The 23,602-nt window shown below is 44.0% G+C and overlaps 1 protein-coding gene across 2 annotated transcripts; it reads left to right on the top strand.

Moving 5' to 3' along the window:
- Positions 1 to 1,006: 1,006 nt before the first annotated feature.
- Positions 1,007 to 23,203, top strand: LOC133972070 (CCR4-NOT transcription complex subunit 3-like). 2 transcript variants are annotated; one of them, XM_062409282.1, is made up of 20 exons: positions 1,007 to 1,159; positions 4,352 to 4,414; positions 6,296 to 6,363; positions 7,417 to 7,491; positions 8,020 to 8,109; positions 8,728 to 8,856; positions 9,246 to 9,341; positions 11,370 to 11,498; positions 11,713 to 11,803; positions 12,765 to 12,898; positions 13,982 to 14,038; positions 14,423 to 15,416; positions 15,717 to 15,822; positions 15,952 to 16,099; positions 16,687 to 16,821; positions 17,076 to 17,172; positions 17,738 to 17,939; positions 19,378 to 19,510; positions 19,766 to 19,891; positions 20,050 to 23,203. In XM_062409282.1, exons 2-20 carry the CDS (start codon positions 4,390 to 4,392, stop codon positions 20,146 to 20,148), a joined length of 2,934 nt encoding a protein of 977 aa, XP_062265266.1. In that variant the 5' UTR covers positions 1,007 to 1,159; positions 4,352 to 4,389; the 3' UTR covers positions 20,149 to 23,203. The 2 variants fall into 2 exon arrangements, with proteins under 2 accessions (XP_062265266.1, XP_062265265.1); XM_062409281.1 differs by having other exon boundaries at positions 6,296 to 6,384.
- The last annotated feature ends 399 nt before the right edge of the window (positions 23,204 to 23,602 follow it).

Raw genomic sequence — 23,602 nt, 5'->3', positions numbered from 1 at the left:
TTTTAATGTAATTTAAATTAATAATAATCTTTATTTATAAAGCACCTTTAAAACATGGTTAGAAGGTGAAAATGAAATATAATTAAATATGTGTAAGATAACAAAACAATTAAATAAAAAGGTTTGATCAAGTTGAAGGTGAGGTTCAAACCACAAGTTTTGAGAAACAACAAAACAGAGATTTTAAAAAGGAGGATGAGGAGTTTTTATTTTCAGTCTAAGATGAAGAGCCAGATTGAGCGCGTGTGCCCTCATAGCAGCTGACAGCGTTCTCCAGTGGACAAATGGTGGTAATGCAAAATGTTGGTAAGTCAAACAGCAGTGAAACAGCGAAGTGAGTTTTATTTATTGTATTTTATGGTAATAGAAATAGACTCTATAATAAGGTAATTCAGACAGACATTTTGAGAATAAATGGACCTTTTTGCTATTATAGTAATAATATTTATTATTATTATTTCGTATTGTATTTTCTTATTTAAATCAAATGAATTACAAACAATAACAAATCAATCCAGCAGATCTTTGAAATGAACAAATAAATGAACTCCATTGTCCACAACCCCCTGAGGCCAATCACAGGGCGAGCTGTACCGGAGGTAGTAAACCATGTGACGAGTAGTCGACTATGTGACGAGTATTCGTTTGTTTAAAATATTAGTAAGAGAATAAATTTCATTTTGGATTTTAGTGAATAAATTGATCTATTCGCTGTTAATATAGTTATAATTATTATTATTTCGTATTATGTTTATTTTCATATATTTAAATCAATCAGTCAGTTTAACTGTAGTTCATCTGAAACGAACAAATAACAAAATAAGACGAACTCCAAGGCCCACAATGCCCTGCGGCCAATCACAGGCCGAGTTGTACAGGATGTAGTAAACAAGCATGTTTGACCGACAGAGGGTTTTGACGAATAGAAGATCGCAAGGGGCCACGGTGGACCAATCGCGGGTGAGGTGGGCGGGCCTCGTGTCCACCGCGGCCTCGGAGGAGGAGGAGGAGTTCCTGGCGGCCATCTTGGATGTGCGGACTGATTGTTTAGCGAGAAGAATTGTGAACATTTTAGAAAATAAGCCATTTTACTGAATCCCTGAAGGTTTGAGGAAGTGGAGGCGACCGAGGACCGAGACCGTCACTCGGAACAGTCCGGGTAAGTGACCCTTGCAGCCGGAGGTGATGGGTTTGTGAACCGTCCCCCTCCGTGTCTCTCCGCCTCTCTCCTCTCTCCACATCAGGCAGCGCCGCCGGTGGGAAGCTGCGTCTCTCCACGTTGCTCCGTGTCCGTGTTTCTGCTCCGGAAAACGGATCAAACGCCGCTTTCCTCCGGGGCAGGGTCGGTTAGCGAAGTGGGTCCGCGCGGGGTTCGGTGCCCCGGAGCTGGGACTGGCGATACCCGCCGTGTTGATAAACATCCCGAGATTAGAAATGTTTGACCCCCGCTCCCGGTGGTTCCGTCCGTTTGTTCACGTTTCACCGTGAATCCGCTGCAGAAACCGGCGGTTCGAGTCCGCAGCTGCTCCACATGTGTGCGCGCGTTGTGGAGGAAATGCTAAAAACAACACCTCCTTGTTTGTTCAGGTCAACACACGATGCACGTTTGAAACCAGCAGCTGATGTCCTGGTTTCTAACGTGCTCCTCAGCTCAAACTGGGGAAATGGAGTTAAACTGTCAAAGACCACCGTCATCTCAGAACCATTAAATATTAAAGAGGCTCGGTGCAGGAAAATAAACAAGGGTTTTAACAGGTTTCAGTCAAAAAGTGGGACAAATATATAACACTTTAATCCATCAGATTCATTGTTATATCACAAATATCTCCAGATTATATATTTTTTTGCAGCATGAACTAGGAGGTCACCAGTTCAGCATATCTGTACCTGCAGGAAACCTCCATATGATTAATATTAATATAGCGTCAGGGATTTCAATAATCCAGATCTATGTGCACACTCAAAGTAAAATTATCTGAAACCTTCCAACTTTATAAATGTTGTAATAGACGTTAAAGTCTTAAAAGATCCTATCCGCCTTATTGGTTTCATTTTGAACGATGCAGTTTTCTTTCTCCCCTGTAGCTTATCACAAATTCAGTCTCTGCGTTAAATCCTTACTTAGAGTTAAACTGAGATGTGTTTCTAATATTCTGTTTAAAAAAACATTTTTAACACACGTGACCAAAAATATATAAGGCCTTAAACTTCATGCTAGCATAGCGACATTAGCAAAATATGAAAACATGTTAAATTCTACTGCGTTCAAGTCAAATTCATTCAGGCAGCGTCTGCACATTGCTCATTTAAATTTTTCATGTAACAATGGCCTGAAACTCATTCTTATTCAAACAGAAAATCAACTGCAAATGTGAAATCATTATGAGGTGCAGGGATTGGTTGTATTTCAGGGCTCAGGTGAGTTGTTTTAATACCAACAATTCACATCATTTTACAACATAAATCAGTAGTTTTTAATCTGAGGCAGAATTCAGTGACAGATTCTATTCTGTGCAATCTGCTCAGAAGATTCTCTATAACACAGGAAAGCACCGTGTTAGCCTTTTAGACGGTAGTTCAGTCACTCGTGCTGCATGACTTGAATACAACTTTTATACATTACATCATCCGTGAACATATTTTGCCACTGAGTCGTCGCCAGGTAGATTTCAATCTGCAATGGTGAAGAAGACAACTCCCATGATCCCATGCTGCATCATGATGCAATCAACATAGTTCATTTGTTATTGTTTTGATTTAGAGACTCGTAACTTGTACACGTAGCTGTTGTTTTAAAGACGCGTTAATTAAAAAGGACTTTTTCAAATTAAATGCTCAGTTGCTCTCTGAGCGTCAAAATGCACCTGAAAGCTTCTTTGTTGTCATTCATAATTATGGAGGCGTTAAGTTGACCAATAAACTATATTAATTATATACATGTAATACATCCACCAAGGAGACTTGATGGGTTCAAGTCCGGTACTTGTGGAAAATGCTAACACCTTCAGCAAATCAGCTGAGCTGATGTGTGTTATTCTTTTCCTGTAGCCGTTAGCTTCCCTCTGGGTGTGCGTCAGTACAACGTTAAAAATATTACTTTTCTGCAGCGTGATCAGAAACGTCTTTGTTCAATGGCCTGTGTCCGAACGTGATAACCGGCCTTAAAGCCGAGACGGCGTATTGTCATCACCTCGGACCGCATGTTATAAAAACGTCTGCTCTGTCTCGTCGACAGACGGCGCTCGATGCGACTTTGCTGAACACAGCTCAGGTTCTGTTCCAGGTCAAGAGGATCCACTTTTAAATTTGACGAAGCGGCAGCTGTGAAATTCCATTGTAAATTGTTGCTCAGCCATGAAAGGAAAAGTCGAGCAGAACAGTTTATTACACGTTCACTGAGGCGAGAGGAAACATTAAACCACCTCATTTGGCACAAAGCTGAGTGGAGATGTTCTTCTACCATTTGCCCAGCCCGTCATAGAACTTCTTTTTTATCTAGTTTGACAACAGAACTGAAATTAACTCGACAAGAATTCTGTGTATCTTTCTTAGTCTCAGCTTTCTTTGTCAAATTAGTGAAGCTGAAGTCTTGAACACTGCACACGCCGCCATTTTACTCGTGGGACTCTCCAGCGTGAAAACTACATGCTGACACTTTAGCTAGCTCTGGCTAACACTTTAGTACCTGCCCGCCATTAATCAGCAGAGACATTTTCCAAGCTGATATCAGAACAACCCGCTCATCACCAGAGGACAATAGATGCAGGAGCCACAGGGAAAACAGCTCAGATGAAATTCTACTAGTCAGAAGCCATTTTTGAATAATTGGTCGTTTTTTTCTGTGCGCACGATGCACTTCACATCACCTGCAGGTGAACCCGTGGTTGCTCTGTCACAGAATGTGGTGTGACAACACATGAGGCCTGAACACTCCTATACTATACTATACTAAGATCTGACTACAGCATGATGGGTGATATAAAAGTACTTCCATAAGAGAAGGAAAGATTCAAATCTCCATATTTGTCCCATCTTGGACTAAAGAATATTTACATCAGCATCTCTTTGTGCCTACATGCTAAATCATGTGATATGGAACATGCAGAGGAAAGGGCATTGAATGCAACCAGCTCAAACTCAAACTCGCTCTCTGAAAGGTGAAAAATATTCACTTAGAAATCCTCAGCTGACGTTTAACACGGAGCCGGCACATAAACATCAGTTTCCTACATTCTGAAACATTTTCAGAATGTCCTATCTTATTCTATAGTCTTTGTAAAGATGCAGATTATCAACTCTTTTGAATTGCATTTTTAATTAATACATACTCTTGGTTTGTGTTTCTCTGCAGTGAAAGAAGGCATGAAGACATCATCCTAGTTATCAGTCATGGCCGATAAAAGGAAACTTCAAGGTGAGGTTACTCTCTGTCTCTCTGTGTGTGTGTGTGTGTGTTTGCGTGTGTTTGTGTGCGTGTGCGAGAATTATCCTGTCAATGGTCAGTTGAATATTAAATTGGAATATTCCATATCACCCCGCACGCTCTGGTTTGGTAAATGTTGACACTTCCTGTTTGTGGTCACGGTGGCCTGACGTCCATGTGCTGGCTCACAGCTCACACACAAACACTAACACACACTTTGTAGGGAGGCCCGTCAAGATGTGTCTCCTCCGCTGCTCCTCTCTTCTTTACTCGCTGCTTTTATTAGTTTGAATCTAAACAGCCCGGACTGTAACAGTGAATCCTACGTTGATTGATGTCTGGAACTGCTCTGTTGATATCCAGCATCCAAAGCTGAACACACAACACCACAGCGTCTCTCGTAACCCAACCCAGACCTTTGTGTACAGACAGAACCCCCCCCCCCGTCCCACAGCACTCTTCCTGGGAGTCCTTTTTCTTGTGATGTTATTTTCAGCTGCCATTTGTCACCACAGGGCTGAAGACACCGTTTTTGACAGGATTCATCCTGAATGATTCTCTGTCAGCTTCACTCATCTCTTCACGCTCTCGTGACTTCCCTCTCTGAAAAAACTAAACCTGTATTTCCCCCTAAATCTCGTCCTGAATAAAGATGGAGCGCAGGCAGCGACCCGGCTCTGTCACATTGTAATGTATTATTACAGAGGAGGTAGACTTTCATCTAAAAATAACACCCCCGCAGCGGTGTCTTAACGTCCAGGCTGTTTAAGGTCAGACTCAACTTTGGCTCCTCTCATTTGTTGAGTCTTCACTCGTTTCTCCGAGTGGCCGCACAGTCGATCAAATCACAGTCAGAGCCACGTGGAGATAAAAGTTGAAACACGGCTGAATGTCGGAAGCTGCTTTGGGCTCATATCAGCAAACAGTAACACAGATACTGATATTTCTGCGAAAGGTTCAAATCAACTGATGTATTCATCTGTTTCTGATTCTCTTTCCCAGACTCCAGACATATAACAGTGAATCAGATTAACCTATCAATTAGTTTTATCATCAATTATCCACTAATAACTTCTTATTAGTTAATCGTTTAGTCTGTGAAATGTCAGAAAATGTCTCCACGTGTCTTGTTTTTTCAAAACTACAAATATACTGCAGCTAAAATGATCTAAAACTGAATATGCTGTAAATATATATGAGAGAAATAACTATTTAAATGATTGTCTAAATATGATTATGAAATTGAAAGATGACTCTCCACATTTTCTCCAATTCTCACTTCACTACAACTATAATCTCTGTGCTAAAAATAATCAAACTGCATAAGAACAGGATTTTTCCCGATTATGTTTATTAGCGAACAACTTATCTTTGTCACGTGACTTGAAGAAAACATTAATCTGGGACATGGTGGCGATAACGAGGCCTAAATGATTTTCACTTCCTGTCACCGCCTGTTTGACTCCGCGGCCTTCCTCTGATCATGAAGCTGAAGATTTGAAGGGGGGGGTGTTTGTGTGGCCTCCTGCCTACAAGCTTAATGCACCTTTAGTGATTTGCATATTTCATGAGATGTCGGCCACAATTTGCTAATGCCCGACTCTTCTGTGTTGCGTTTGTTGTTTTTCCGTGTGTGTGATTTGAAATTCGAGCATCAACGTGACGTGGAAAAAAAAAAGCAGGTCCACGCTTTTACTGAGATTATGCTGACGAGTTAATCCTCTCAAATCTATAGCGTGGAATAACTTAAAAAGATGTTTTCAGTTTTTAAATCGGCTGCTTCTTTGAACTCGCCCCTGGTGTTTTGACATCTTCATATTTGCTCATTTCACTAAAGCTGCTCGATGTTCTGCTCCTTCTCGCCTCCTCCAGGTGAAATAGATCGATGTCTGAAAAAAGTAGCGGAAGGTGTAGAACAGTTCGAAGACATCTGGCAAAAGGTGAGGAGGGACTGTGACAAGGTTTGTGAAACTTTTTTTTTCTTCTACATTTCAATTCATATTCAAATTGTTCTGTCGATTATGTTTTTGTTTGTTTAACATCAGAAAATGCCGTCACAATGTCATGTCAGAGGAAAATCAATGTCCTTTCCATTAACGTTTCAGTTATTCACTCAATTGGCCGATCATTGCAGCTCTGCACATTCTCACTGAGAGTTTTAGTTAGAGCATAAGAACATTTCACTATATCCCCCGGAGCCATATTTTGGTCTGATGAAAAAACTATAATTTCGTGTGGATCAGGGAACAAACAAAAAACCCAGATGCTTGTAAACTTTGCTTGTGAACAGGACACGTGTGTCAGCTTCAACTGGCATTCAACCAAATTTTGACTATTACAAGACTGTGTGAATATTGTCGTGTTAATCTCAACACAACTCTCACGTTACACATGAGCTGCAGTGATTTAATTGTTTGCCTGCTTATGGTTATTTTCTTTATAAGGGTGTTGAACTGGGATTTGCGTTTGCAGTCATAATAAGTAAATGAACACTGCCATCACCACAACAGCATGTGCAGTCCTCATTATTATTATTATTATGATTATTAAAACAGTGGTCGGCCCTGAGCTCCCAGCAGCCCGCAGGCCCAGAGCGCAGATCTGTTTGGACAATAAAGAGGCACAAACCTGTTAGTGGTTCAGTTAGCACAGATCCCAGTCGCCCTGTTCCCCTCATTATATCCTGTATTTATTATACTGCTGTGGTTATATTATCAGCAGCTTGAGTGAACTCAGACATGTTCATTTAGTTATTCCTGTGATTTCTGCATATTTTATATTTTCCTCTGATGTTTGTATTTGACCCCATTTATCTGTGTTATGATGTGAGATCAATAGCACAAAACAGATGACATGATTTTGTATAATAGCTCTTAAATCGCTCTGTATTTCCAGAGCACATGTTTAATCCTCCTCCTGTTATTGTGAATGTGTGGCAAGCATGTGCACGTTGTTCCTTTAAATATTTCACCTGATGTCTCTTGTGTGTGCAGCTTCACAATGCAGCCAACGCCAACCAAAAGGAGAAATATGAAGCAGACCTCAAGAAAGAGATTAAAAAGCTACAGGTAAAAACCAAGACCGGACTTGAACCATAAATCATTTAAATCTGTCGATGTTCAAATGCTCTCAGGTTTTACCCAGAACTAAATAAGTGTCAGCCAGAGACATGTGGAAAAGGTGATGATGCAGCCACCTGATTGGTTCTAATCAGCTGTGGCTCCACTTCCTGTGTGTGAAGTCTTCCTCGTCGTCCAGTTTGTAGCCAATCAGCAGCTGAGGCAGAAACTGGTCGACCTGAGGTCTCATGTCCTGACAATGGATGAAAGGTTGAATAGTGTTTGCTGTCGTGCAATAAATGACTTTGAATATGATCAGAAGCCAGAAGCTGTGTGTACGCTTCATCTCCATGTTTCCATGAGAACCAAACTTAAAGCCAAGCCAGTTGAATGAAATTCACCGTCCATGACAGTTGAAGACGAGTCTCTGCACGCACCACACACTTCACTCATGTCTCTCTCTCCCTCTCTCTCTCTCTCTCCCTCCCTCCCCCGCTCTCCGCTCCTCTGCCTCCTCCTCTGCTCCTGGTCCCTCAGCGTCTTCGAGACCAGATCAAGACGTGGGTGGCATCCAACGAGATCAAAGATAAACGGCAGCTAGTCGAGAATCGCAAACTCATAGAAACGGTGAGTAGGAACTGAAGAGGGAGCTCACAGCATGTTCATGGCTACGCTCACTCTGCAGGTGGAGTTTGATTTCAACTCTTCAGACTCTTGAAACGTTTACAAATGTATTTGACTAACTTCAGGTCTTAGGAGTTATTGATCCATAACCAGATAAGTGATCGAGCCACTCCTAACACTCATCATCCTCGTGTTTATTGACGTTTGTTATCCATTTCATTTTGGGAAATGCAGTTCACAAAAAAATAACTCAATATAATTTTCTAATATTAGTATTATGTAAATATCAAGGCTCCTGTAGAGATTCACATGATGCGTGTTTCAGATTCCATCCCAGTTCTGCACTGGACTTCTTTGAGCCCTTAACAATACACACGTGAGTTGTGCAGCTGAACCACAGTCAGACAGACTCAGGAGTTATTATCTAAATCTGAACTCAGTTGCCATCACTGTGGCGTCTTCACAGAGAGATGGTAAACGTGGGAGCTGGTGCGAGAGCTTCCACCTGTTGTTCAGCGTAGCCGTTTCCTATGGTGTCATTAGGATTAATGTGAACATTATAACTCTTGTTTAATAGGTACAAGTTTTAATAATGTTTTTCTTTTCTGTGTCTGTCTGCAGCAAATGGAGCGGTTCAAGATAGTTGAAAGAGAGACCAAGACGAAAGCCTACTCAAAAGAAGGACTGGGTCTGGCACAGAAGGTCGATCCGGCCCAGAGGGAGAAGGAGGAGGTCGGGATGTGGCTAACGGTGAGTTTCACTTTATTTTGAAATGATCATCTGTGCGCGGGATCGTTCATTTAGTCAAACATGTTTAACAAAGAGAGACGACAGCTGCAGGTAAAAACACATCAGCATGAACCTGTTTGGGTTCTAATAGAAAGTGAGCTGCTTGAGAAGTTAATGGAAAATGAATCTTTGTCTTCACCACATAGTGTAAAACATTCAAATATAGACAATACACAGCTATGATCGTAAACAAACCACTCTGCTCACAGACTTGTCTTGAACTTAAATGTATGATAAACTTTAATGCACCTTCTTCTCAGCTTTAACACTTACAACCATGTTAGAGCCGTGTCACGTTTGCTGTGATTTTAACTTCCCCTGTCTTGTTTTTTCTTCCTCTCTCTCCTCAGAATATGATCGACACACTGAACATGCAGGTGGACCAGTTTGAGAGTGAAGTGGAGTCTCTGTCGGTCCAGACCAAAAAAAAGAAAGGAGACAAGGAGGTCGGTTTAATCCTCCTCCCTGATTCATTCATTGTTTTCCTCTCTGCTCTGTGTGGTTTCCCTCCATTAACTCAGATCAGTCGACCCTCAGCCTCACCGAGCTTCTCTGTCCTCCATTCATCTTCTGTCCTCTCCAGGGGCCTCATTCATAGAAAAGCTCTTTGACTTTACTCTTGAGGACCGAGATCGAGCAGGTTCTGAGTAGCCTCGCAGTTTCACTGTCTCCAAAATTATGTCTTTGTGATGATGACAGGAAATATTTGTATCCTTTGGATCAAGACGACTTTCTCTGTAACTGCCTCAGATTCTTTGCTCCGAGCATGGAATTTGCACAAAGGATCTTTTTATGCGTCTCTGATGCACTTAGTGTCACCGGGCAAGTCTAGAGATGTTGAAGTCATAACCTCTGCCTCCTCTATGTTAGCAGATGGGACATGGACCAGACTAAAAAAAAAGTACATGTCGTTCTAGTGTCATTTGATTCTGATAAGTTGGGTTTCAATGAGTTATTTCATGGTTCAAAAAATGCAGTGAAACATCATTATTGACAGGTGGGTCTGACTCAGGATCTATATTCTGAGGCTCCACCCCCCCCCACCCCCCCAATTACTACTTCACTGACTCTGGCTCCAAAAGTTGAAGTGGAGATGCGTGGTCCTTCCTCTTTATTCTCTGCTCCCAAACGTTGATCCAAAACATCTGATTCGCCCCCTGGTGGCTGGCTGTAGTACACACCTCCATGTTAGCAAATGGACCAAACTTAAAGAAACTAGTAAGTTAGATATTTCTTTAATAGCTTTTCAAGGTTGAGGATTAAAATATATGCTCAACCGATGCCTTCAGCTGAGTGAACAACAGAAACTGGACCTGCCTTATTTTAATCTTCATAAATTAGTAAAACGTTGGCTGAGACTAAAAAAACAATTTGTACCATAACACATAACTAGTGTGAGTGGAACATAAAGAATTAAAATGTCACCTGTTTGCACTCAGCACAGTGAAATCCTTGTGTTCATGTGCTGAGGCAGCATTAATATGTGTTGAGATGAAACGCATTAATATGTTCCACTCTGCCTCCTCCACTAATGTCGTCCGGCAGCAGCAGCCGAACAACATGCGTCTTAGGTCTGTGTTTTAGCAGCTGTGGGGTTTTAATAATCCTCTCAGAACAGCCGGTCGTCCACAGCACCGCCTCTGAAGCTTTCACCGAAAAGAACCATCCGGAGTTTGGTCAAGATATAAACTGGAACACGTTTGACCCCAAATTATAGATGTACTCAAAAAGATGGATAAATACATAATAAAAGGGTTAGAAGCACTCAAGTGCTTCAGAACATGAATTAACTGTGAACGAGTTGAAGAATTAAATATTGAAATCAGAAGTGGCGCTTCCGATGCATTAAGCCGTAAAGGGAACACACAGCAGCGCCTCCCAGTCGCATACTGTTAAACCTCCTATATGTTTACTCACTACTGGGATTCTCTTATTGTTGTAAATTTTTAAAGGACTTTATCTGAATGCTTGTTGGGCCATCTTGTTCTTTACTATTTGAATGAATAATTCATTCAAATTTATGTTTTGCATTGGAATGAAAGAATCTTTTTACCAAATGGAGAAGCACTCAGAGTGAACAGGGGGGGGGGGTCATGGATTCACCGGTTTCACCAGATCAGCTCCAACATGAAGGGGTTCTTGTTTGGGTCAATTCAAACAATCACAATTCTGTTTTCCATCAGAAACATGAAGACTTGAACAAACAGTCTAACAGATGACGGAAACCATCTTTTCAAAACATTTACTTGCCGTTTGTTTCGGCTTTTTTAGTGAAGTTCATTTCCCATTTTCTGACATGGAGGAGGTTCATGGTCCTTTTTTAAAGTGACACTGTCTAAATCAAATTTAAAAGTTTGTGTAGAGACAAACAGCTTTCGTTCAGAAGTGTCTTAACTTTAAACCAAAAGTCTGGGGGGACAGAAGTTAGACTTTAAAATAACTTCCCCGCTGCCTCCATCCATTTTTATGTGCAGAAGCAGGACCGGATCGAGGAGCTGAAGAAGTTCATCGAGAAGCATCGATACCACATCCGGATGCTGGAAACAATACTGAGGATGCTGGACAACGACTCATTGCAGGTGGACTCCATCAAGAAGATCAAGGTTTGCTCTTTAGAAAAACACTCCTGAACTTTGTATTCTTTACAGTTTGTCTTGTTGCTTCTGAAAACCTTTTATATTTGTATATGTATATGATTCCTAACTGGCATACTGCACTGTAACCTTCTGTTTCAATGGAAAATCAAACTGTTGTTTGGTGTAAAACCTGAGGAATACCATTGAAGTAATGCAGATATGATCATTTCCTTTATTTCAGGACGATGTGGAGTACTACATTGACTCGTCGCAGGATCCAGATTTTGAGGAGAACGAGTTTCTGTACGACGACCTGGATCTGGAAGACATTCGTAAGTAGAGGCAGAGCTGGACGTAACTCGTCTTTAGCTTTAATCAGGTGTCTTTGTTTATTTTTTGAACAATAAAGTCAGATAACTACGGATAACGACATCCACAGCTTCTAGTTATCACGTCCACGCTAATACATTCTCATTTTAAAGTTTGAGTCTCCATTTATATCCGTCCAGACTGAAGCATTTTCCAAAAATCCACATTTTAAGGGCTCGAAACCCAGGAGTGTTGACGTCAGGCACCAGAGAGTAAATGTTGTTTTTAAGCGGCACTATGAGCCTCTGCATGGTTTAAAGTTTCAGTCCTTCTACAGCTGTTCCTCAGGAGACTGTTGTATAATTACTTTTTGAATTTCCCATCAGTGTAGCTGCTGAACCACAGAGACGTCCATGACCTTCACTCCTGAATTCAGTGCAGAATTATGTCAAATCAACTCTGTGGCTCTTAGATCAGACTGAGGTCTTGTCTACACTGTGGATACCTTCTCTCAGATATTCAGCCTCAGCTCCTCGCAGACGAGAACGCAAAAAATTACCACACACTTAAACAGGCATGCCGGGCCACTAGGTGGCGATAAAGTCCACATCAGCGATCCTTCACATACCAAAGAAGAACTCTGTGAGCATGCTTGGTGAGCTTGTTCTCCTGTCAACCGGTTTTAGCTGCTGTTGTTGCCCTTGTCCCGACACAGGAATCCCACTTTTTGAGAATCTGCACTTAGCACTGAAGCACGAGTTTAGTGACTTGAAACGTGTGCTTGAGTTTCAAACACAGGAAAAGTTTGTTTAGCAAAATATCCTCATTAGTGTGAGCAGGGCTGAGTCTCAGCTCAGGTGGTCTGCTCCTGTGAAACAAATGCACCCACGTTCAGTGAAGCTTGTAAGCGTCAACGTGTTAACACAGCTTGTTCCATCAGCCGGAGACTGTTACTGAGCTCTTGTGTGTTCCTGCTCCCTGCAGCTCAGACGCTGCTCGCCACCTCCCCGCCGGGACAGTCCACCTTGGAGGACGAGATCTTCCAGCACTCCAGCAGCACACCCACCTCCACCACCTCATCTTCACCCATCCCCCCCTCGCCTGCCACTTGCACTACGGTAGGAAATCTTCTTCAGAGTTTGGTTATTGATGGAAGTCCACAAATTTACATTTCCTGCACTTTTGACATTGATATTGAGTCTTTTTCTGTTCATGAAATGAATGTAACATTGGGTAGCTCAACTTTGAACACATTTGTCACTGGTAGAACTCTGTACCTTTTCTGGTTGGACACGCATTGAGCTTCTGGACATTTGGGCACTTCAGTAAATGTTTGTCTTCTTCTTTTATATATCTTGGGAACAATGTGCTACAGTGATGTTTGTGCAAGATTGAAGTGAAAAGATATAAAAGCGTAACCACCGTAAAACATTGTCACTGGTCTCGATGGATCTTTCTCTGGTTGTGTGTTGTGCTTCCAGCATGTTGGTTTCTGGGGCTGAGAAACAAACTCCTCTACTGGCACTGGGAAAGCTGTCAATCACCTTGTTAAGAGTTTATATTTGCTTTTTATAATATTCTGTTTACTCTCCAACATTAAATCTCGAGAGTGAAATTCAAAAAGTAACGGAGCGTCTCTCGACCCTCTGCTTTTCCACCAACAACCATCTACCTCATTGTTACCTCCTCAATGACCCAATCAAAGAGTTAAAACGATCTAATTTCTGAAAGTGAAGTTCAAGTCAAGTCGGGCCGACATCAAAAACATAACTAGGAGATAATTGCCTTTGTATCTGTGATTGTAGAGCCCTGCCATCTGCTCTCATTGTTCTGCTCTCTTACCATTATATCATCTGTTCTTCCGATCCGCCCACCGACAGCACGCAGTGAGAGGAGTTATTATAAGTCTGATGTGTCTGAATAGAAGGCGTGGAGCCGGTAAACGCTGCTGGCAGGAAGTTATACTTTGGCATCAAGGTGAATGTAAAGGATGAGATGTTCAAGGACTCCTGGGAAAGCAGAAGTTCAATTGGTTGTAGTTTAAACTTTTAATTATCCAGGAGCAGTTTGAGCTGAAGCTTGATCTCTGTTCAGCACAGCTACAGTCGAGTCGCGCTTCCCAAACATTTCTTTAATAAGGAACTTTTCTGATAGACTGAGACCTGAATAATCACAATCTCCTGCATGTGGTTCTCTTTCAGGAGAACTCAGAGGATGACAAGAAGAGAGGGCGTTCAACAGACAGTGAAGTTAGTCAGGTGAGTCCACACACACTTCTGTTAGTGCAGCCTCCTGGGACACAAACATTTTGACACAACAATAATATCATTTATTGATCAGTCAGTGTGAAGATAACTCTGAAGTTGGATGATCTTTTAATGAAGACAGACTCGTTCTGATTTTCTGAATCTAACTTTTATACTCTGACGTTTTTCTGGTTAATTGATAGATTCATCAATTATTAAAGTAACTGTTTTTATATAACTAAATATATTCAAACATTTTCAGGTATTGGTATTTTTAAATGTAAAACTTGTTTCTAATGCTGAACGTTCAACGCTCCGACTGCCTGGAGTCAGATATTTCATCAGTCTGCAGAGGAGCAGTTTACATCAAACACCTTTTCTTTAATTCTTTTTCAGTCACCTGTGAAGAACGGAAACCCCTCCTCCTCGTTATCCTCTTCCTCCTCCTCCTCCTCCTCTTCCTCCTCCTCTTCCTCCTGCTCTTCTTCCTCCGTCTCAGGACTGAACCCCTCCTCGCTGGTCTCTATGGCGACCATGGCTGGGGGTGGAAGCAGCGGCTCAGGGGGCAACAGTCATTTCACCAGCTCGGGGGGGCTGCTCTCCAACACCTCCGCTGGCAGCTACAGCAACGCCACCCAGCAGCCGCCGCACCCATCGGCACAGCAGCAGCCGGCCAAGAACTCAGTGAGCTCCTCCTCCTCTGCACCTATAGCCTGCCCCAGCATCAACAGCCACCCCGCCTCCTCCAGCTCCTCTCCCCCCAATGCCAGCATGCAGGGGCTCCTGAGTTCAAACTCCCTGCCTCCGTCAGGGCCCTCGCAGACCTCCAACAGCTTCGGCCTCGGCCTGGGACTCTCTCTGGGGAAAGGCGGCATGTCCAGTTCCCTCACCACCAGTCCGATGTCCGGGGGCCTCGGCTTGTCAGGGATGCCGGCATCCCTGAGCACCATGGCGAGCCTTCTATCCAGCTCCACCCCAGCACCGTACGCTCAGGCAGCCGCCTCAGGCGCTGTTGGCTCCGGCTTACCAGGTTTACCGGGCTCCCTGGGAGGCGTCAGCACCACAACCTCCAACAGCGTGTTGGGATCCATCGGCAGTGGGAACATCACAGTCGGCGGGCCGACATCTTCATCAGGAGGTCTACTGGGCGCATCGACATCGATGGGCAGCATCGGCTCTGGGATTCTGGGTTTGAGCTCCAGCCAGTCGGGGATGCAGGGGATGTCTCTGATGTCCCCGAGCCCGGTGGGAGGCCTGGCTCCAGGAAGTGGAGTCGGCATCATCGGGAGCAACGGAGGGAGCTCTGGATCAGTGGGGAGCGGAGTGGTGGGAGGAAACTCGTCGCTGTCCGTCAGACCGCCGAGCCGACAGAAGCAGAACGGAAGCACTAGTGAGTATCTGTCTGCAGAAGAGAGGCTCAGTGGTTGTCCAGCTTCTCCGGACCTTTAACAGACAAATCAGCCAAACCTAAAATCTAATTGTGAAAGGATCATGTAACACAGTGTGGGGGTACTGGTGCTCTCACTGGAATCTACACACCCACTAACTTTACTACTGGAAACAGTCAGAGTTCCTCTTAAAGTGTTGAACTTCATGACCCGTTCAGTCTTCTGCATTTACTGTTTATCACAGTTGAGAGACGATGAGCTGAAAACTCAGATTCCATTTAATCATTTCTTTTTTCCTTCAGGTTACAGTGCTGTGGTAGGCGACAGCACAACAGACTCCGCCCTCAACATGGTCAGCCAATCACAAAACAGCCAACCCTCATCTTTGACCTCCTCAGCCAATCAGCCGTGAGTCTGAATTCATTTAAAAAACATGTGAACGTTTCTTCTTCTGTGGTTTCTGTCTATTTTTAATAGCTAGATTCTCCCTCTTTATGACCCGCTGACCCTCTGTTCCTCCTCTCCTCCTCTTCCCAGTAAGGACACTGGTCCCAGTCTACTGGGCTCTATCACTCTGTCGTCCAGCTCTCCATCGCCGGGTTCCTACAGTGATGCCAAAATGGTGAGCGGCAGCAGCCTGCTGAACGGACCGCTGTCCTTCTCACAGTCCTCCGATGGCATGAAGGTGAGAATACAAACACACTGAATGTTGCTGCAGCAGCCTCCACTCACTGGTTTCACTCTCCTCCACCAGCAGCAGGCTGCAGGGATCTGCTCCCACTCAGCCACAGGAGTTTAACATGTTGGGAGGGGAGCTGGTTTATACTCGATGGGAGCAGTTAACAGGAGTCAGAGAGTTAGAGTTCACTCATTGATATCATCACCGCTCGATGGATAAAGATAAATATAAAACCAGTAGTTTAAAGTCAGATTAAAAAGATAGGCCTTTAGTTTCCTTTAAAAAATACAGCAACTATCCCTGATATTAATGCTAAGATGTGGGAAGTCGAGTACATGATGTGCTAATGCTAACGTTACTGTAGTGTAGCAGAGCTAGGAAACATAGACTGCTGCAAATATCAACTTTTCTTCAGACGCTTTATTAAAGTATTCGTCGACTAAATTCAACGGAAAGTGAACGCCCACCAGCAGCCATCTTTAGAGGAATCTCTTTAATGTCATCTGTTCTGCAAATTCCCACCAGGGGGCATCCAAAATGATTTGTCCCCTCTTTGGGCATCTTAACGTCATCCATGTTTCTTTACTTTCTAGTGTCACAGCTCGGGAGCTCTGAGCTTTCTGAAACTACCAAGGTCCGATTTTTCATGTCTACCACAAAAGGAAAGCATTCTAATGGATTCGGAGAACTCGACCCTGTTTGAAGACAACATGACCATGAAAGACGAGGTACGGGAAAATACTATTCTCTTGACAATGTAAACGTTTTTGTTCAGTTTCTAAATGGCTCGTCAGCTGCTTGATGTTACGTCACACCAATACAAACAGCCCAAAAGGCAAAGCCCAAATGATTTCCATGAAAGTGTTTTCACTGGTGGGCGGAAGTTGAGTTCCCCCGTAAGGGCAGGAAGGACAACTCCGAAAACCCACGACCAGCAGAGTCTGTTTTCCCATGAGTCTCTTCTCTCGTCTGTCCTCCTCAGCCCCAGGAGCCTCTGAGCAGCCTGAAGTCCATGGCCGAGCGAGCAGCACTCAGCTCAGGGATGGAGGGAGACGTGACTTCCCTGCACCTCACCCCAGGTAACACACACATTAACACACACACACACACACTGGGTATGGAGCTGAGTAAAAGGAGGGTGACCACGGAGCAGAAAGAGGAAAGCTGCAGTTTAACAGAGCAAAGTGTCATCTCACCTCCCACGCTCCTCAGCCTCCTCTGAGCAAACACTGGTTCGATCGTCCCTGACTCAACTTCTCTGAATCCCTCCATCCTCCCCAGCCCTCCCCTGCACCCTTCTCCTCCCTGGTTCATCCGGGCTCTGACATTAACCGACTTAAGACCGACGGCGTCAAATACGAAATAAGCCCAGTTTGAAAACATCCTCCTAAATCCTGAGGGTTTTCTGAAGTGAAGACTTTTAAAAGGTTTTATCGGCTGCGAGTGATTACAAGCAAACTACAACCCCCGTCAACACATCTCACCTTTTCCTGCTCGTACTTCAGCACATTACAAAATTGATTTCATCAGTCATGTGTGTTGAAACAAGGGACTTCATATAAAAACATTAGTTTTCTTAAAGGTGTACACGCACTCGTATATTCCATCAGGTCTAAGTAGTGTTTACCTGTGTCCTCTCCTCAGACATCTTCCCGAGCAGCACTACAGCCTCCTCCGGACCCCCCTCTGCGCCTCAGACCTCGCTGTCAGAGGTCAGCATCCCCCCCTCACTGGGGGTCTGTCCACTGGGGCCGGTGCCCGTGTCCAAAGACCAGCTCTACCAACAGGCCATGGAGGAGGCGGCGTGGACGCACATGCCCCACCCATCCGACTCCGAGAGGATCAGGTGCAGTGGAATCCACATTTTATAACCACGAGATGATTCGTTAACTTCGCTTTGTCAATACTTCGGTACCAAGACTTTCATTCCCCAAAAGAGAAGCCAAAGAATCTTTATCACCCCCTGGTGGCTGTCTGCAGTAGAGGTCATAAACACATGTCATATGTTGTCTTGGTTTAATTAGTAATTTGATGATATAGAAACAAGGTTAACCATCTTGATGATTGACAGCTGAGACCGGCTCCTGTTTGGATGAGTGGCAGCGTTTGTGTGGGAGGAAGTGGAAACGTGTCGACCATCTTTATTTACAGTCTGTTATTTAGATTCACGCCCCAGGAGACATAGTAAAAATGGTGTCATTGTATTTGATATATATTTAGTATTTTCACCTTGTTGTGCAGTGACACAACACACACACACACACACACACACACACACTGAACAGATAATCCTGGGGCTGTACAATGCTTTCAGCCCACACAGGTACAATTGACATTTAAATCCAAACACTCAAAACCTCTTGTCCCACAGAACCTGTTGTTCAGCCAGAGGCGGAGAGTGACACACACACACACACACACACACACACACACACACCTCCTTTTGTGTTTTTAAAACTGGAATCTGACATCGATGTTTAATTATAACCAAAACATGAGACGAAAACTTTTTTAAATATCCATAATCCACGTTCACATGCATTAATCCTCACTTGTCTTTATTGAATCGTTTCATTAAGCTGCTTGTTCCCGACTGTCGAGTGTTTTCACGTCCAACCTCTCGTCCTCTGTTGGACGCGGTCCTTAGTCCTGGGGACAGGGACACGTGCAGTGGAAACACAAAGAGACATTGTGCGTTCGTCACTGACCTGAAAACACGAGGTTTAGATGGAAAACAGCGAGAGTTTGACCCACTGGTGAATTTTCCTACTTTGTGTGGATTCATCAGGGTCAGTCGATGGTTCCCATTAGTTTCTAACTGAAACTCATCAGGCTTGTTACTTCAGGTCACATGACCGGGTCAACGCACTTTGTACGTTTTCTACTTCAACGAGACTCTTCGAGGAGAAGTTCCATGAGTGGGAAATGATTGTGAAATGCCTGACTCTGTTTTATTAATTCTTGATGATAATATTCATCTTTATTCAGGCACAGAACATGTTAAGAAAGTAAAATATGTTAAAAAAATGTTTAAAAAAACGGTTAAAACAAGGTTAAGATTATAATGAAAGAAAAGACTCCAGGCATCATTCGTTTTTAAGTTTAATAAAGTTTAGATTTTAAAAATATTGGACAAAGAAGACGACAAATACTTTTTGTAATATAAAAACAACACCATCTCACTTTTAATCTCTTTTCTTTGAGTCTCTTGTCTCAGAGGTGTCTCACTTGGCTTCGTCCTCTCAGTCCCTCTAAGCTCCTCCCTCTCCTCCTCTGTGTTTCAGGCAGTACCTGATGAGGAACCCCTGCCCCACCCTGCCTTTCCACCACCAGGTGCCACCCCCCCACTCTGACACTGTAGAGTTCTACCAGAGGCTTTCCACCGAGACCCTCTTCTTCATCTTTTACTACCTGGAGGTAAGTTTGTGTGATTCCAACTGAAAGTTTAAAGTAGAAGTTAAATCGAGAATCGTCTCTGTGAGTTCCGTGTTTTGTGTTTGTTTGAGTCAAGAAGAAGAAACTGCAAAAATATCAAATGATAACTAGGATGTGGATTTTGTGCAAAGCTCAGGATTAGTTTCTTTTAGATCTCCAGCACAATAAGAACCTGTGTTGTCTCCATCACTTGTGGTCTGTGTGATCCCCTGAACGTCTCCTCTCTCCCGGGTGCAGGGCACTAAGGCCCAGTATCTGGCAGCCAAAGCCCTGAAGAAGCAGTCGTGGAGGTTCCACACAAAGTACATGATGTGGTTTCAGAGGCACGAAGAACCCAAGACCATCACTGATGAGTTTGAGCAGGTGAGTCTCACATCTCTACGAAGGTCCACACTAGTGATGGTGTTTATATAGACAGCCTCTCGTCGGTTCGATTCCCAGACGGAGGTGGTGACCACCAGGTCCTCAACCAGAGGAACCCTTTGTCATCGTGGTTTCTTTGTCTTCCTGTTTCACTTCAGGGAACGTACATCTACTTTGACTATGAGAAATGGGGCCAGCGGAAGAAGGAGGGATTCACTTTCGAGTACCGGTACCTAGAAGACCGTGACCTCCAGTGACCTGCGGAGAGACATGTGGAAGGACAGACGGGCGAACAACTGAGAAAGAGAGAGAGGGACGTGGACGCAGGAAAGAATTAGCGAATGAACAAATACGGGCGGTCCGGCTGACATTCCTGGTTTTGACCTCAGCTCGCTGCTGGAGAGGAGACGTTCAGGGTCGGAGGGCGACACCAGTCCCTCCCACTGACCCTCCAGCCCCGCCCCTCCTCCTCCACCCCCTCCTCCTCCACCAGGTCTTTTATTTCCATCTTTTTCCTGAACTGGAACTTTCTTTAAATCAACGAGAAGACTTTGTTTTGTTTTGGCAGATAAAAAACTCAAATCACAGCGACATCCTGACGACCCGAGCTTTCCCCTTCTCCTTGTTATTCTGTTGCTTTGGCTTTAGAAGCTGTTTCTTACATTTGCCCCTGAAGAACCAAAGATGACGATTCGTACAGTTCAGGCTCCGTCCTGTTTCCAACCCGACCACAGAGGCTCCAGATCTCAGACTTTGGCCTGACGCAGGGGACAAATGTGACTTAGTTTTTTTTAAAGTGAGGACGGAGGAGGAGAGAGAACGGCGTCTTTTAATAATCACCGATCTGAACCTGTAGGAACCGTGTAGACCAACAATTAGAACCAACGACCCCCTCGTCTGACGCAGCAGGGAAAAGTTGAACCTTCACCAAACAGCGTTCTCCTCCAGCTGCTCCAACGAGAGCGTCTTCGGCTTCATCGCTCCAGCACTCATGAAAAACTGTTTCAGACATGAACTCCAGATCGTGCGTCTGGAGTTCATGTCTGTAACATGTGAGGAAGCAGCAGGACCCGGTCAGACGTGTTAGAGCGTCATCACCACGTCCACTCGCTCGCTATCAATGTTCCAGACATTTCTCCTGGGGGGGGGGGAAGAGTCAAGCAACTGACTCTGACGTTTGTCATCCAGCCCCTCAGGGAAACTCTGGGTTCATGTCTGAAAGCAGCTTCAGAAGCAGATCCACCGGTGAAGCTCCTCCGGTGGATCTCTGACTCCGGCTGCTGCTCGCTCGACGGCGGCCGGAGTCAGAAACAATCAACACGACGTGGGTGAAGGTCGGTCGTGGGCGGCTCACGGGCCTCTCTCTCTCTCTCTCTCTCTCTCTCTCTCTCTCTCGCACTCTAAAGTATCTCCGAGGCTCTGTTGTTGTGTTCGTGTGAAGTGGTGAAAGTGGCCGCTTCGTTTTGTGAATCCGTGGCGTCTAAAAATATCTGGGCCCGCCTCCTCCCGTCCCGTTCCAGTGGAGTGTGACTGCAGAGCCGGCGAGGTGTCGGCAGCACCGGGCTCCTACCGGGGGGGCAGCGTTACGTCACCGCCACAGGAGAGCGAGCAGAAGAACTAGCTTCACCAAGTTCAACCTCACGTTGTTAAGTTAAAGGGTCAGTTCACTCAAATCGTACAACACACACGTTCTCCTCCTCTTTCAGTTTCCTGAGAAGTGAAGAAGTATTTAACTGATTCTTCTAAGGAGCACAAACAGTTTTTTGTTATTCGCCTTCGTTGGATTCAGCTGCTGAATAACCGATCAAACCAAACCTGTACCGACGGTTTAAAAAGGTCTGAGTGTCAAGCAGCCGCCATGACGTCACCTGATCTCAGACCTGTGCTTCAATCTCAACTTCTAAAATTAGTCATCGCAGCAAATCTGAGATTAAAAACAGGATTAATCTGCAGAGAGTCGCTCGAGCTTTTTTTTAACTCGACACTTCTTCATCGACGGAGGAAGGTCAGCTTCTCGTTTGACCTCGATTCCTCAGACACGTATTTAAAACAGACGTTTCTGGGAAATAAGCTCAAACTCTTTTGGTTTGTCGGTTCCAGTGTCGGCCGAACGATTTGCAGGTGGAAACTTTTCTACTCTCTCCTGCGTCACTTTCCTTTTTCACATCCACAAACTAAACGAGGTAAGAAACATAATTTGGTCTTAGTTCAAACAAATAACAGACGTGAAGGTTTTCATTTTTTGTAATTTGAATGAACTGATCCTTTAACGACTGAAGCTCCAGCGGTGATCCACATGAGCGTCGTGCGTTTGATTCCACCAGCAGCTGGACGTCCGTGTCCCCCCCCCCCCTCCTCCTCCTCCTCGCTCTCTCCGTGCTGAAGAGCACAAACACCAGCAACGATGCCCAGACCTCATCCTGCGTCCTCTACTGACACACACAGACACACACTCTGCCCAGTTCTCACCTCCTTCAGGCGGTTTCCCAGCTGCAGCTTGTTTTCTTTTTTTGTTTAGTTTTCTCCTCCTCTTCCTCTCAGCTCCTCCTCCTCCTCCTCTCTCAACGCCAGGTAGATATTTCCTTTGTTTCTCAGGAAGTATGTCATCGATCATTTTGAGGAAATGAATCCGCCAGCAGCTCCGTTGCTACAGCACAACAACAACAACAACAACTACAAGATAAACAGACCAGCACCAACAGCGTTTCTCTGCTTCACTTCACTTTCTCTCTTTCGTTCACCAAAAGCTTTTGAAAAAAAAAGAAAAAAGAAATTGAATAAAAAAAACTCCAACCTGTTCCTCCGTTGGTCGGAGCGGCACCTGGACGAGAGGCCATCTTCATATTTTGTATTTTTTGGATTATCTGTGGTAGTTTGTATATTTTTTTTCTTTTTTTCAGACACGGGGGGGGGGAAACTACGTTTGACCCCCCCGGAGGAGAACGAGGACCCTGTTGTTTTTAACGATCGTCTCAACAGGAGCGTGGTTTGTTTTTAGAGCCGAACAGACGCCGACGACTCGACACCCGAACCCACAGTCCCGCTTTTAACCTTTTGTTGACCTTTGACAAGCGTAAGGGACGAGAGGGCGATCGAGAGCCCGAATGTGAATCTCTCTCTCTGCCCCTTTGACAAAAGTGTTGTATAGACTCCTTCTTCAAACCTCTCCGTTGGGTTTTTTCTCTTTTTGTTTGTTGTTGTCGTAAGACAGCTTGAAATAATGACACTTACAAAGTGGCGCTGAAAAAGTAAATAATGAAATAACCATGAATAAAGGATTGTAAAATATTAAAATAATTACTTTTCAGAAAACTGGGCTGGTGCTGTGGTTTGTGGGAAACTATCACGATGTCACAAACACAAAATACACAAAATACAAGATCATGTTTCAAGGTTGAAAACATGAATTAAATGTTAAAAGAAAATGACAAGACGGCTGGAAACATCATTTTTAGACTTTGTGTTGATTTTGCTTGTATAACTTTCAGGTTAAGATTTTATTAGGGGTTATTTCAGGATTCAGATCTTTGACCGTTTTCACCTAAGACAGCAGACGGGAAGACATTTGAATGGAAAGAGCTTTACTGGGAGAACTGCAGATTCCCAGTGGATCAGCTCGAGCTGCTCATTGGTAAACTTACACTTTGTAATCACAACATTAAATATTGTGATTCAATTAGATTTTACTACAGTTTTTATTGTTTACTATGA

Source organism: Platichthys flesus, chromosome 17 (assembly GCF_949316205.1).
Source record: "Platichthys flesus chromosome 17, fPlaFle2.1, whole genome shotgun sequence".
Taxonomy (NCBI): Eukaryota; Metazoa; Chordata; class Actinopteri; order Pleuronectiformes; family Pleuronectidae; genus Platichthys; species Platichthys flesus.
This window is presented reverse-complemented; position numbering and strand designations above follow the sequence as displayed.

What these genes read in the sequence shown, in the direction of transcription:
- LOC133972070 (XM_062409281.1), top strand. Translation starts at nt 4,390, where the DNA reads ATGGCCGATAAAAGGAAACTTCAAG. An exon ending in CCTGGATCTGGAAGACATTC is followed by an intron (nt 11,804 to 12,764) that starts GTAAGTAGAGGC and finishes TGCTCCCTGCAG; the next exon opens with CTCAGACGCTGCTCGCCACC. An exon ending in CGCCTGCCACTTGCACTACG is followed by an intron (nt 12,899 to 13,981) that starts GTAGGAAATCTT and finishes GTTCTCTTTCAG; the next exon opens with GAGAACTCAGAGGATGACAA.